Source organism: Rhinatrema bivittatum, chromosome 10 (assembly GCF_901001135.1).
Source record: "Rhinatrema bivittatum chromosome 10, aRhiBiv1.1, whole genome shotgun sequence".
NCBI lineage: Eukaryota > Metazoa > Chordata > Amphibia > Gymnophiona > Rhinatrematidae > Rhinatrema > Rhinatrema bivittatum.
The window spans coordinates 61794744-61808675 of NC_042624.1; the positions used below are offsets into that span (position 1 = coordinate 61794744).

The following is a 13932-nucleotide window of genomic DNA, read 5'->3' on the forward strand; positions in this document are numbered from 1 at the left end:
TTACCCCCCTGTGTCTCGAGCCAGGCCTTCTAGAACTCAACAAAGACCGCAACCAAGACAGCCGAGGGCAGCTAGGCCTCAACCTGCTCCGCAGACAGGACCTGCTGCTGGTTTTTGAAACCACCTCCAGAGAGCTCAGCTATTTCTCCAATCCTCAGCCAGAACTTCCAGTGGGAGGCCGGATATCCAAATTTTACAACAATTGGATGCCAATAACAGACCAATGGGTTCTGTCCATAATATCTCGACGTTATCAACTCAATTTCCTCTTAATTCCCACAGATTTTCCTCCAAGTCATTTTCATCTCAGCGAAAATCGCATGCTTCAACTACAAGTAGAATTATCCACCCTTCTGAAAGCCAGGGCTGTGGAGCCGGTGTCCCGGCCTCAGAGGGGCAGAGGATTCTATTCCCGTTATTTCCTCATTCCAAAGAAAACCGGAGGCCTACGTCCCATCCTAGACCTCAGAAATCTCAACAAATTTCTAAAGAAAGAAAAGTTCAGGATGGTTTCTCTAGGCAGCATGCTTCCACACTTCAAACAGAAGATTTGCTTTGTTCTCTGGATCTACAAGACGCTTACGCTCACATTCCAATATTTCCCCCTCATCGCAAGTATCTGCGCTTCATGGTGGGTTACCAACATTTCCAATACAGAGTATTGCAATTCGGCCTTGCCTCTGCTCACAGAGTATTCACCAAATGTCTGGCAGTAATAGCAGCACACTTGCACAAACAAAGTGTCCATGTGTTTCCATATCTAGACGACTGGCTCATCAGAAGTCAATCTCTACAAGGAGCTCTCGCTTCTCCCAATCAAACGATTACTGTACTCCGATGGGATTTCTCATAAATTATCAAAAGTCCCATCTTACTCCATCTCACCTGCTTCAATTCATAGGAGCAGAATTGAACACTATCCTCTCAAGGGCCTTTCTACCCGAGGATCGAGCAGAGACACTTTCCCTACTGGCAAACTCGCTCCGCTCAAAGAAAACAAGCAACAGCTCATCAGTTTCTAACTTTACTAGGCCACATGGCCTCCACAGTTCATGTCACTGCTATGGCAAGGCTAGCCATGAGAATCACCCAATGGACTTTGCGATCACAATGGATCCAAGCCATTCAACCACTGCATTCTCCAATTCAAGTCACCCACCAGCTACGATCATCTCTGCTATGGTGGGCGAACAAGGACAACTTGTGCAAGGGCCTACCCTTCCAACAACCAGTCCCACAGATAACGTTAACTACAGATGCATCCACCTTAGGTTGGGGAGCTCACATAGACACACTTCAAACCCAAGGCACTTGGACAAAACTCGAAGCAACATTTCAAATCAATTTCCTGGAGCTCCAAGCTATACGTTATGCGCTGAATGCTTTCAAGGACTGCCTTTCACACAAGACTGTTCTCATCCAAACGGACAACACAGTTGCCATGTGGTACATCAACAAACAAGGAGGTACGGGCTCGTATCTCCTTTGTCAAGAAGCTGCACAGATTCGGGGCTGGGCCCTAAGCCATTCAATGTTTCTCCGGGCCATCTATCTGGCAGGCATTCACAATGTAGTGGCGGATTGACTCAGTCATCAGTTCCAACCACACGAATGGTTCCTGGATCCCTCAGTAGTGACCAGGATATTTCAACGTTGGGGATAACCAACAATAGATCTCTTTGCGTCACATCTGAATCACAAAGTGGACAAATTCTGTTCTTTACACAAATTGAAGAACCAGCCAGCCAAGGACGCCTTTGCTCGCCCTTGGAACTCAGGCCTTCTATACGCGTATCCCCCAATACTGCTCATAACCAAACTCTTGTGAAGCTACAACAGGACAAGGGGTCCATGATACTCATAGCCCCATATTGGCCTCGACAAGTATGGTTCCTCACACTTCTCGACCTCTTGGTCAGGGATCCAATTCGCCTGGGAGTAGCTCCCACTCTCATAACTCAGGATCAGGGTCGGTTGCGCCATCCCAACCTTCAATCCCTAGCCCTGAGAGCATGGATGTTGATAGCTTGATTTTACAACCACTCAATCTTTCAACCAATGTATCTCAAGTGCTTATAGCTTCACGTAAGCCTTCTATACGAAAACTATTCTTTGAAATGGAAAAGGTTTACTTTGTGGTGCAAACAAAAGAATATTGATCCTTTCACCTGCCCCACTACTTCTCTACTAGACTTCTTATACCATCTTTCAGACTCTGGTCTCCAGACTTCATCTGTAAGAGGTCATTTAAGTGCAATCTCAGCTTACCATAACAAGATGGGAGATGCACCAATATCCACACAACCTCTCGTCAACAGATGTATGAGAGGTTTAATTCAACTTAAACCACCAATTCGGCCCCAGTCACAGAATGGGACCTGAATTTGGTCTTAACAAGGCTCATGCATTCTCCTTTTGACCCCATGAATTCCTGTGATGTTAAATTTTTCACATGGAAGACTATCTTCCTCATAGCCATTACATCAGCTAGAAGGGTTAGTGAGTTATAAGCTCTTGTCACGTACTCACCCTATACAAAATTCCTACATGACAGAGTGGTTCTCCGTACACATCCAAAATTCCGTCCCAAAGTAGTTATGGAATTCCACTTGAATCAATCCATAGTTTTACCCACCTTCTTTCCAAGGTCTCATTCACACCAAGGAGAACGAGCTTTACATACCTTGGACTGTAAGCGTGCGCTAGCATTTTACTTAATCCGCACTGCAGTCCACAGGAAATCCACTCAACCTTTTGTATCTTATGATCCAAACAATCCGGGTAAAGCAGTGGGTAAACATACTCTATCCAACTGGTTAGCAGATTGCATACAGTTTTGCTATGGAAAAGCAGGCCTTCCTCTCCAAGGGCAAGTAAAGGCACATTCAGTAAGAGCAATGTCAACTTCAGTAGCACACTATCGTTCAGTGCCAATCCTTGACATATGTAAAGCGGCAACATGGAGTTCTCTGCACACCTTTGCAGCCCATTACTGTTTGGACAAAGAAGGACGACAAGATTCAGCCTATGGACAATCTGTTTTAAAGAACTTGTTTCCAGTATAATCCCAACTCCTTCTAAATCCAACCTTCTGTGATTTTCGGCTGTCTCATTTTCAACAACAATATTTCAATGTTGCTTCACTACAGAATGACTCAGCCTCTAGCTTGCTAATCACCCATATATGAGGACTAGCATCCTGCTTGCCTGGGATAAAAGCAAAATTGCTTAGCTTGTGATAGGTGTTATCCCAGGACAGCAGGATGTAGTCCTCATGAAACCCACCCGCCACCCTGTGGAGTTGGGTATGTTACCTTTTATTATTTTATTTTTGCTAAAGCTTATTGCTACATACGAGACTGAAGAGAGAGACCCCTGTGACAGAGAATATCATGGCATGCTGGGCATGTTCAGTGCGCTCAGAGTGCCAGTCAAAAGTTTCTAGAAACTTTGACAGAAAGTTTTCCCGCAATAGGGCTCCGTCAGTGAATTCACCCATATATGAGGACTACATCCTGCTGTCCTGGGATAACACCTATTACAAGGTGTAAGCAATTTTGCTTTCTCTGACGGCAGAAGGAGAGATTTGTTTCTGAAAAATTTCTCAAATACTTCATCCTTTTCTCGTTCAAGAGAGAAGGAAACAAATAAAGTTGCTCTCTTACTTAGGATATCCAGGGATTCCTCCAAAAAGGATGAAATCCCTGGGCTTCTCTCTAAATCTCCACCTAGAATATTTCTAGGATGGACTGGGAAGTAGAAATAGGAATTTTATCCTCTTCATATGATAGATTTTCAAACAGAAACTTCCTAAACATTTCGTACGGTGATAATAGTCTTGTTATTGGAAAATTCACTAAGCATAAAGTTTTAATCCTAATTTTCCTAGCGTGTAGCAGATGGACTCAGGGCAAATGAGTATAGTGTGCTCCTGATAGCAGTTGGAGCGGAGTTAGATTTCAATCTGATGTCAGCACTACATATACCCATGCAGGAAGCTCTGCTCTTCAGTATTTCTCCGTCTCCTTAGCAGTTCAGGACTATATACACGCTTGCACAGTGTTAGAAAATCCAAACCAGAAAAGAAGATTCCAAGCAAGAGATAATCTTACCTCTATAGATGAGCCCCGCTCTCCTACGGTGATACCTAAGAGTCCTTCCCCCACTTGAGAATTCCTGAGGTGATTTCCGAGATCCCTCAGAGGTAAGCCTCGGTCCGGTAGCCGGTTCCCAATGTGGACTTAGCCCCCAGGAACGGGAGTAGCTGAAAGGCAGCGGGTGTGATACCGAGCGCGGCGGTGAAGGTAATTTTTCTTCTCCCCATGCAGCCGGAGTCTGCCTGGCACCAGACCGGGAAACGCCAAAACACAAGGTAAGGTAGAAAACTTTAAGTCTCTGGTCTCCGAGGCTCGGATAACTGTACAGATTGCCAGCTGGCGTCTGTCCCATCGGGTAGATCAGCCCCGTCCGGGCTAGACCCCGATCCGGCTCGAGGGTTCTCCCACATGGAGACCCTCTGGGGGGGTCGCCATCTTGCTCGCTCAGTCACCGGCGCCATTTCCCCCCCTTGATCGCCGCACTGTCCGCATAACTGAGCCGTGCGCTCAGGGGTGAGCCGGGCGCATAACTTACTTGTGCGCACAGCGGCACGCACACAGGTGCTGGGTGCACAGCGGAGCGCGCATAGGTGCCAGTGCGCATAGCGGAGCGCGCATAGGTGCCGGTGCGCATAGCTACATGCTCACGGAGCTGGGCGCACATACCTGCCTGCACACATAAGCCTCCCGGAGCACATATATAAACGCACAGCTGAGTTTAAACACCCCTACGCACACAAACCATGGCACCACCGTCCAAGAAAGCCAAAGCACAAGTCCTCTGCCCAGCCTGCCACATAAGAGCTGCGCAGCAGGGAGAGGCTACTGCCCTGTGCCTACTGTGCGCGATGGCTCTGGAAGAACCAGGGCAAGGTCACCCCCCAGCCAGTACAGGAATCCGGATCCACTGATAGTACCCCAGACCTCTCTAGCCCCAGCTCGGCCCTCCAGACGGGGCCCTCGGGGAATGCCAATGGGTTCAATATAGATCCAGGAACCTTTTCCCAGGTGGAATTCTTTAAAGGTATGCAAACCTTCATCCAGGTGCAATCGGCGCCACCGGTGACACAGCCACAGTCTCTACCAGAAGACCCAAACCTCCCAGGCCCTTCTCAGCCTCCCAGAGACGTGCCTCCCCAGGACAAAAGCCTATTCTTAGGGGACACTGACACCTCTGAGGAAGACCAAGATTCCCCGGAGGAAGGGGAAATCCCTCCAGGAACGGAACCATACCGAACCGTGATGCATTTCTTCTCCAAAGACGAGCTGCCAGACCTCATGTCCCTGAGCCTGAAGGAGCTGGCCATCCCACGCACAAGCACCACAACAGAGCCAAAGATGAACCCTCTTCTGGTCGGGCTCCGTCAAGCCTCACGCCATTTCCCATTGCTGCAAGCCATACAACAACTGATCGACCTGGAATGGAATGCTCCGGAGGCCAGTTTCAAGGGAGGACGGGCCCTAGAAACCCTATATCCACTGGAACCCTCAGCCAAAGAACTCCTGGTGTTTCCCAAAGTGGACGCCATGGTCTGCGCTGTCACAAAGTGCACCACCATTCCAGTTGAAGGAGGAGCAGCACTCAAGGATGTCCAAAACAGACGTCAGGAATCCATCCAGTCATTTGATGCAGCAGCTATGACGCTGCAGATCGCGGCCTGCTGTGCCATGGTGACACGCACATGCTTGTCACTGGCCAGGAACACCACCACGCCCGTCGAAACATTAGAACCAGCAATATCCTTCCTCACGGATGCGATTTCTGAGCTGGTGTGCACCTCAGCCAGGGGTGTCTCATCCATTGTGGCAGCCAGAAGGCAATTCTGGCTCCGAAGCTGGTCAGCCGACGCAACTTCCAAGACGAAACTCATGAGAATGCCTTTTAAAGGAACCCTCCTGTTCGGAAGCAAACTGGAGAAATTAGCCGACAAATGGGGCAAATCTCCAGTACCTCTGTTATCGGAGAACAAGAACAAAAGAAGCCAATGCCCCTCTCCCCGAACATCCAAGGGCAGAGGATTACAGCGTTTTAGACTGTATAAGAATACATACCAAGCACCTCGCCCCGCAGGCAGGGCCAGTCCTTTCAGAACAAACACAACAAGAGGGGAACCGGCTGAGGCCCAGGCCCCAGCCACACCCCACAATGAGAATCAACAGACCCAACCACAGGAAGAAGCCATAGGGGGCAGGCTTGCCCTATTCTACCGAAGTTGGATTGAGATATCGTCTGACAAGTGGGTCCTAACCATCCTTCGAGAGGGATACTTTCTAGACTTCCATAGCATCCCTCCAGACAAATTTGTGAAATCTCCTTGCCACTCCCCCTCGAAGAGGTCAGCAGTGGAAACCACACAGACCAAATTGCTCGCCTTAAAGGCTATAACACCAGTGCCCACGCACCAACGAAATACTGGGCACTATTCCATCTATTTTATCGTCCCCAAGAAAGAGGAACGTACAGGCCCATCCTGGACTTCAAGTCGGTCAACTGCTACCTGAGGGTACCACACTTCCGCATGGAAACCCCATGCTCGGTCATAAGGGCAGTACAGCCGGGAGAATTTCTGACCTCCTTGGATCAGAAGCCTATTTGCACATCCCGGTCCATCACGATCATCAGCGCTTCCTACGCGTCACGATCCTGGACCATCACTACCAGTTTCGAGTGCTACACTTTGGGCCAGCTACAGCCCCGAGGACGTTCACCAAAATCATGGTTGTAGTGGTGGCGATGCTGAGGAAAGAAGGAATCCTCATACACCCATATCTGGACGATTGGCTGATCAGGGCAAAATCTCCAGAGGAAAGTCAAACGATCACCAGAGTCAAGAATCTACTGGAGAACCTCGGATGGGTCACCAACGCAACCAAGAGCAGTCTGCGGCCCTTCCAATTTCTGGAATACCTGGGAGTCCGGTTTGACACCCAACAGGACAAGGTCATTCTTCCCCCTACAAGGAGAAGGAAATTGATGGACCAGTTGAGAAAACTGTTGAACGGCGCTCGCCCCATGGTATGGGACTACCTCCAAGTCCTTGGACTCATGACATAAACCCTAGAGGTCGTACCCTGGGCAAGGGCCCACATGCGACCACTACAACGTTCCCTACTGTCACGATGGAACCTGATGTCCCAGGACTATACCATCCTTCTCCATTTGCCAGCAGAGGTACGGATACAGCTCCTTTGGTGGCTACAAGAAGACCATCTGAGCAAGGGAGTAAGGCTATCCCCACAGACCTGGGTCTTGCTCACCACGGATGCGAGCATACGAGGGTGGGGGAGCCCACTGTCAGGAACTGACGGCAATGGGACAAGGAAGAGTCGGGATGGAACATTAACCGACTGGAAGCCTGGGCAGTCAGACTAGCCTGCCTACGATTCAGTCACAGACTCCGAGGAGAAGCTGTCAGTCATGTCAGACAATGCCACAACAGTGGCCTACATCAGCCGCCAGGGAGGAACCAGAAACCACCAGGTATCCCTGGAAATAAACCCCCTAATGACGTGGGTGGAAGCAAACCTGCAAGGGATCTCAGCCACCCACATCACGGGAAAAGACAACATCACTGCGGATTACCTCAGCAGAGAGTCTAGACCGAGGGGAATGGAGGCTATCAACCACAGCCTTCCAGTTGATAATAGACCGCTGGAGAACCCCAGCCATGGATCTTCTGGCAACCCTGTCCAACACCCAAGTTCCCAACTTCAGTCGCAGACGAGACCCTCAATCCCAGGGGATCGACGCCCTCGTCCAAACCTGGCCACAGGAAAATCTGCTGTACTCCTAGTGGCCCCGGAGTGGCCAAGAAGGCCATGGTACGCAGACATGCAAAGACTTCTGGCAGGTAAACCCCTGTACCTACCTCCACACAGGGACCTGCTCCAGCAAGGACCGATCCTCCACGAAGACCCAACTCTATTCTCTCTTATGGTCTGGCCATTGAGAGGACTCGCCTGAAGAAGAGCGGATACTCGAGGGCAGTAATTGACACCTTGCTCCGAGCATGCAAGTTTTCCACATCTCTAACCTACATACGAATATGGAGAATATTCGAAGCCTGGTGTGAAGACCGTGACATCCTTTCGCGGACAGTCAAAATTCCCATGATCCTGGAATTCCTGGAGGATGGCCTGAAGAAGGGGTTGTCTCTCAACTCCATCAAGGTTCAACTGGCCGCGCTGGCCTGTTTCAGAGACAAAGTGGACGGCAACAGTCTATCTTCCCATCCAGACGTCTCCCGCTTCCTGAGAGGGGTCAAGCAAATCCGACCACCACTAATGGTACCCCTATGGAATCTCAATTTAGTACTCCCTAGCGGGAGCTACCTTCAGACCTACACGTGGTCTGTCCCTACGGCTCCTGACCTTGAAGACTGCATTAGGGTGGCAATATGTTCAGCCCATCGCATCTCCGAACTTCAAGCCCTATCCTGCCAGGAACTGTTCCTCAGATTGACACCGAGATCCATACAGCTACGCACTGTCCCCTCCTTCCTTCCAAAGGTGGTTTCTCATTTCCATCTATACCAAACCATCTCGCTGCCATCTCCCGACGAACATAAGGACTCAGAAGACCTACGCCATCTTAACGCCGGTAGATTCCTAGTCCGCTACCTGGAAAGATCGGAATCCGTGCAAAAGACGGACCACTTATTCATTCTTCACAGCAGGAAGAAACAAGGAGAAGCAGCCTCACGGGCAACCTTCTCTCTTAAACGCTCCTTTGGTGAGGGCGTCTTGTGGGACTCTCCAGGTCCCACCCTAAGTAGGGAGCTTTGGTATATCCTAGGAGTCTGGACTCAACTGGGTACTTACAAGGAAAGGAAAATTGAGTCTTACCTGCTAATTGTCGTTCCTGTAGTCCTGAACCCGCCCGATCTATAGTGGTGGAGAGTCTCCTGCTAGATTCTCGTTGCTTCCAGTACTGTATGATTTTTTGGGTACAGTTCAATACTGAGGAACTGCAGGTGGCACCAGGGATTATGAAGCAGTGTCAGTTAAACTTTCTCTGTCTCCATCTGGTGGCAGGGATACATAAACCCAGGAGTCTGGACTGATCCATGATGATATAGGAACAAACATTAGCAGGTAAGAATCAATTTTCCTTTTGAGCTGCCTGGGCCTTTCATTCAGTTTTAACTTGTCCCTCTTCCATCTAGTCCAACTAGAGGTCACATAGTGGCACATTCAAGAATCCAGTACACATGCACCTGAACTTGGTAGGTGGTGCTGTTGTGCAGTGCCTGGGATGCCTTCCAGAGGGCTATAGCATCCCCAACCATCATGGGTCCAAGGAACAGAAGTTGGGGTTATAAGGCAAACGTCTTAAATGCACTGAGCGTCAGGTCAGCCCCTTTTTGGCATGCTCTATTTTACATTCATATTTGGCCTCTAGGTTTCAAACATCATAGAGTTCTTGATTTAAGAAACACAAGACATTGTGGTGCAGGAGATTGAGCAGAATAGCAGAGAATGGAGAATTAGGGCAGCAGTACTGAAGTATTAAAAGGTGCAATAGTAGTTGCTTGATGAGATGACTGCAAAGTCATGTAGTACATGCAGTGGGAAAACTGAAAGTGCTGTGTAGTTGGTGTTATGGAGAGGGCAGGGGTTTGAATGGTGAAGAAATGTTAAGATTTCTTGTGTAATTTTATTTTCTCTCCTGCTCTTGTAGGTTATGATCTGTGCAATAGCTACTCATATGGTGTGCGAGCTGTTGTACAATGCATACCCGCCTGGCTGCGCTTCATTCAGTGCCTGCGCAGATACCGGGACACCAAACGAGCCTTCCCTCATCTCGTTAACGCCGGCAAATACTCCACCACCTTTTTTATGGTCACTTTTGCTGCTCTCTACAGTACCCACAAAGGTATTTGAGATCTGCCCACTTCTTTTTCCGTGCCTTCTTTTTTCCTCTTCATTTTTTTTAACCCTTTTTCATAATCCTGTTAGTTTTGAAGCCTCCAGATATTTAGGAGTTCTTGAGTACGTGCATCAGTCCTTGCTAATTTCAGGAAACCGTTCTCCTAGTTGGACATGTTTGGACTAGATCTCTGTCTTGCCTGGGTATTACACAGGGGGGACGTGGTATAGCAGACCTCAAAGTCTATATCTCATAAGCCTTAAAGCAATGACCTGCAATGGCAGGAATGAGCTGAATTTAGAAGAGCCCCTTTATTACCCTATTTTATTATTGCCATTTAAGTGTGAATGCCATTTTACTCTGGGTTCTTTTCGTTTATTTGTGTAAAAGAACCACACTGAAGGGCTAAGAACCATATGATTCTGCTAATCCTCGGGTTGAAAATTAATGCTTTATTTATAAGTTTTCTACCCTGCCCGATTACCAAAATCTGTTCTGGGCGATTCCCAAAATAACATACATAAAGACAAAAGCATTAAACAATACAAATTGCAAATAAACTTTGTAAAACAAAAATCCCAATTAAAATCACATTAGTTAAAAGCTTCCTGAAACAAGACTGCTTTTACCTGTCTACAAAAAGATGTATAATCTTGCAGTTGCTGACTATTTTCTGGAACTTATTCCAAAGGTCAGGGGCCACCCAGGAAAACACACTATTTCTAGTTTCTTGCAACTTTGATGTTCGCATCCCTGGCACCATTAGCAAAGAAGTACCCTCCAACCTCAGCAATCGCTGAGGTATATACCACGCAATCAAATTTCTAAGATAAACTAGGCCACCCCATGCATCACCCTAAATGTTAGTCAACAATTTAAATTTGACTATCTGAAAAACAGGGAGCCAATGCAGCATTCTCAACACTGGGCTGATGTGTTCTCTAAGGGATAGGCAACTGCATTCAACACTATTTGTAAAACCTGAAGATGACATTTAGGTAAGCCTGTATACAGCGTATTACAATAATCTAAAGTAGAAAATACGAATGCTTGTATAATAGTCCTAAATTCATTCGTATCCAACACATACTGCAAACACTGCAGCTTTCTGAGCTTAAAAAAGCCTGCCTTCACCACTGCCTGTAACTGTGGCCAGAAGGAAAATTCTGACTCTATCTGTACTCCCAAATTCCTAACAATATCCGAATCAGAAAGGGGCATTATCCAGCAAAATTTGCCCCAGCCCCCTACCCCCAACTTCCCTTGAGATTCCCAAGAGCTCTGTCTTGGATACATTTAGCAACAAGCTATTCCTACACATCCAATCTTTTGTAACACTGAACACCCTTTTAATAAACTCTTTAGTATCTTCAATAGACATATGCAATATGCATATATCATAAAATAGACACTTGACTCCTGCAGCAGGAGACAGAGGAGCAAATATAAATTAAACACAGGGGAAGAGGCCTTGGGGGAACCCCAAAGGAAACCAAATTCCAGGCTGAGCTCTCTTCTCCCACCCGAACCTACTGGAGGCAGCCTTCCAAGAGTGAACAGAACCACCAATAAGCTGTCCCTCCAGTCCCCACCTCCCTCAGCCTCTGCCATAAAATAGATGAGAGAGAGAGAGTCAAAGGCCAATGAAACATCGAGCAAAACTACCAATAACTGCTTTTCTCACATCTAGGCATCTCAAAATGTAGTCAGAGACCGATATTAATGATGTCTCTGTCCCTTGTCTTTTACAAAACCCACACTGCTGCTCATGTAGTATACTATTATTTTGAACATAATCTACTGATTTTAATATTACTCTTTCCAATATTTTCCTTAGAGAAGTTAACAATGAGATGGGGTGGTAACTACTCAGTTCCTCAGGGGGCAAATGTGGACCTTTCAAAATAGGGCAGACAAATCCATCTTTTAAACTGAGAAGGCATTACTCCCTCTTCCAAAGAACAATGAATTACATTTGTGATAGCTTTTAACATATTTTCACTCAGGATCCCAAGATCCCACAAGGGTCACACATCCAACAGACTGAAAGAGGTTTTTAAAAATCTAAGATCTTCCTCAACCTCTATAGAGGCCACCAATTCAACATCATTCCAAGAAAGATCCTCCGCTAATGGGGACTCAAATACATTATCCTGGGATACATATTGTATTTCTGCCTCAATTTTACTTAATTTATACAATAGGCTGCAAAACTATTGCAGTCAATCTTCACTATATTTTTATTCCCATTTACCCATTCTGTTAACCGGGAGATTAAAGAGCTTGAGGACAACTCAAGGATGCCTGCAACTGGCTCCTATAGTACTGTTTCCACAGTTCTACAAATTCAAGTTTATATTGTTGCCTAATCAAAAGGAATTGTCCTTTGATCCTCCCCTTTATTCTTTCGCCAACTCCTTTATGCCTATCGCATTTCTTTTCTTCACAACCAATGCCCCAGAATACCAAGGGACACACCTCCACATTAAGGCTCTTCACAACATCTCCCCCCTCAACCTGTCCTTCCAACTACAGCAACACATCTCCAATAGACCAATCAGAAGTGCATACCAGAACATGCTTCACACCCAACCAACAAAAACCTCATTGAGGAAACGAGCTCTGTCCACTGCAGGTCCCCATTTTTGGAACCTGCTCCCACCGGACCTCCGCCAAGAACCATGCCTTCCGACATTCAAAAAGAAGCTAAAGACTTGGCTATTCACTCAAGCTTTCCCTGAGAGCTAAAATCTGGTGAAGCGACAGACGATATACCTACCTCTGTACATATGTTCCTGATTTATGGTTCCCAGTTACATTTAATTGAGTTTATGAAAGTTCTCTTTAATAGTTTTCCTGTATACTTGTGTTAGTGTATTCTGCCTTGAGGCGACTGTTCAGTTCCTTGTAAACCGGTGCGATATGTATTCTTTACAGGAACATCGGTATATAAAAATTAAAAATAAATAAATAAATAAAGGGGAGTGACAGAGTTTTTATGGTACTATTTTATCTAAAAAAAAAAAAAATAGTTTGGTTTCCAACATATCTACCTGATCAACCACTGAACCATGATCAAAAGAAACTCCCACCTAATCTCATTCTCTCTTGAGCAAATCCAAATCAATCTCATCCCTAGTGCTATGGCTAATCACGTTCCCTGGTTTAACACTTAATGTCACCACTGTACTAAACGTACATGTAATCAGAAAGTGGCCTGACCAGATCACCTCTTCTAAATATATATCCCTTATTACATCCTGTGAAGTAAAAGATCCAAGGTTTGTCCTGCATGATGAGTCAGCCAGTCAGTTAACTGAGAGCATATAAAAATTCCTTTACTGGAACTTCAGTCCCCTTTTCAACTCTCACATTAAAATCTCTCACTAATAACCTTGGATAAATGAGATGAAAATCCACCTTGTTCTCTGTAGCTGTCCCTTCTCACACCGGGGTCTGTATTTTAATCCTATCGCCCACTCTCCCATGAGCATCATAACACTTTCACTTCCCTTCCCTACTTTATGCATGGATTCACGGACATCCAAATTATCTCTATGGATGAGCATAACCCCACCTCCCCTACAGTTTTCTCTAGCGTGCATATACCACCTATATCCTGGTGGACAGACTTGGTTCGATAACATATCAGCTTGCAAAACCCAAGTCTCTGTTAACAAAAAATCAGGATGCTTATTTATTAAGAGTAAAAATCAAATCACTTTTTGCCTTAACAGAGCAAACAGCATAAAAAACTAGAGAGTGATGGAAGTTTTCAGTATTCAGGAAATCTAGTGTACACACACTCTTCACAAGTGTCTCCACATCCCTGTAGTGAGACCATTTCTCTGGCTGGTCTTGGAGGAGAGCTACATATGGAAATAAACTTCACTTTGAAGTGCCTGAAAGCAGAATATAAATCAATAAAATAAAAATTGCAAAAAACATGATTTTAAAGGATTTTAA

At 46.3% G+C, this 13932-nt stretch overlaps 1 protein-coding gene across 2 annotated transcripts in view; it reads left to right on the forward strand.

Annotated features, from left to right (window-relative positions):
• XPR1 (xenotropic and polytropic retrovirus receptor 1) overlaps window positions 1-13932 on the forward strand; it is a 381737-nt gene that overhangs the window by 301657 nt on the left and 66148 nt on the right. For both annotated transcript variants that reach the window (XM_029618129.1, XM_029618130.1), the window contains exon 11: window positions 9778-9972. In XM_029618129.1, the coding sequence (XP_029473989.1) occupies window positions 9778-9972 (195 nt within the window). The remainder of the gene's footprint in view (window positions 1-9777; window positions 9973-13932) is intronic.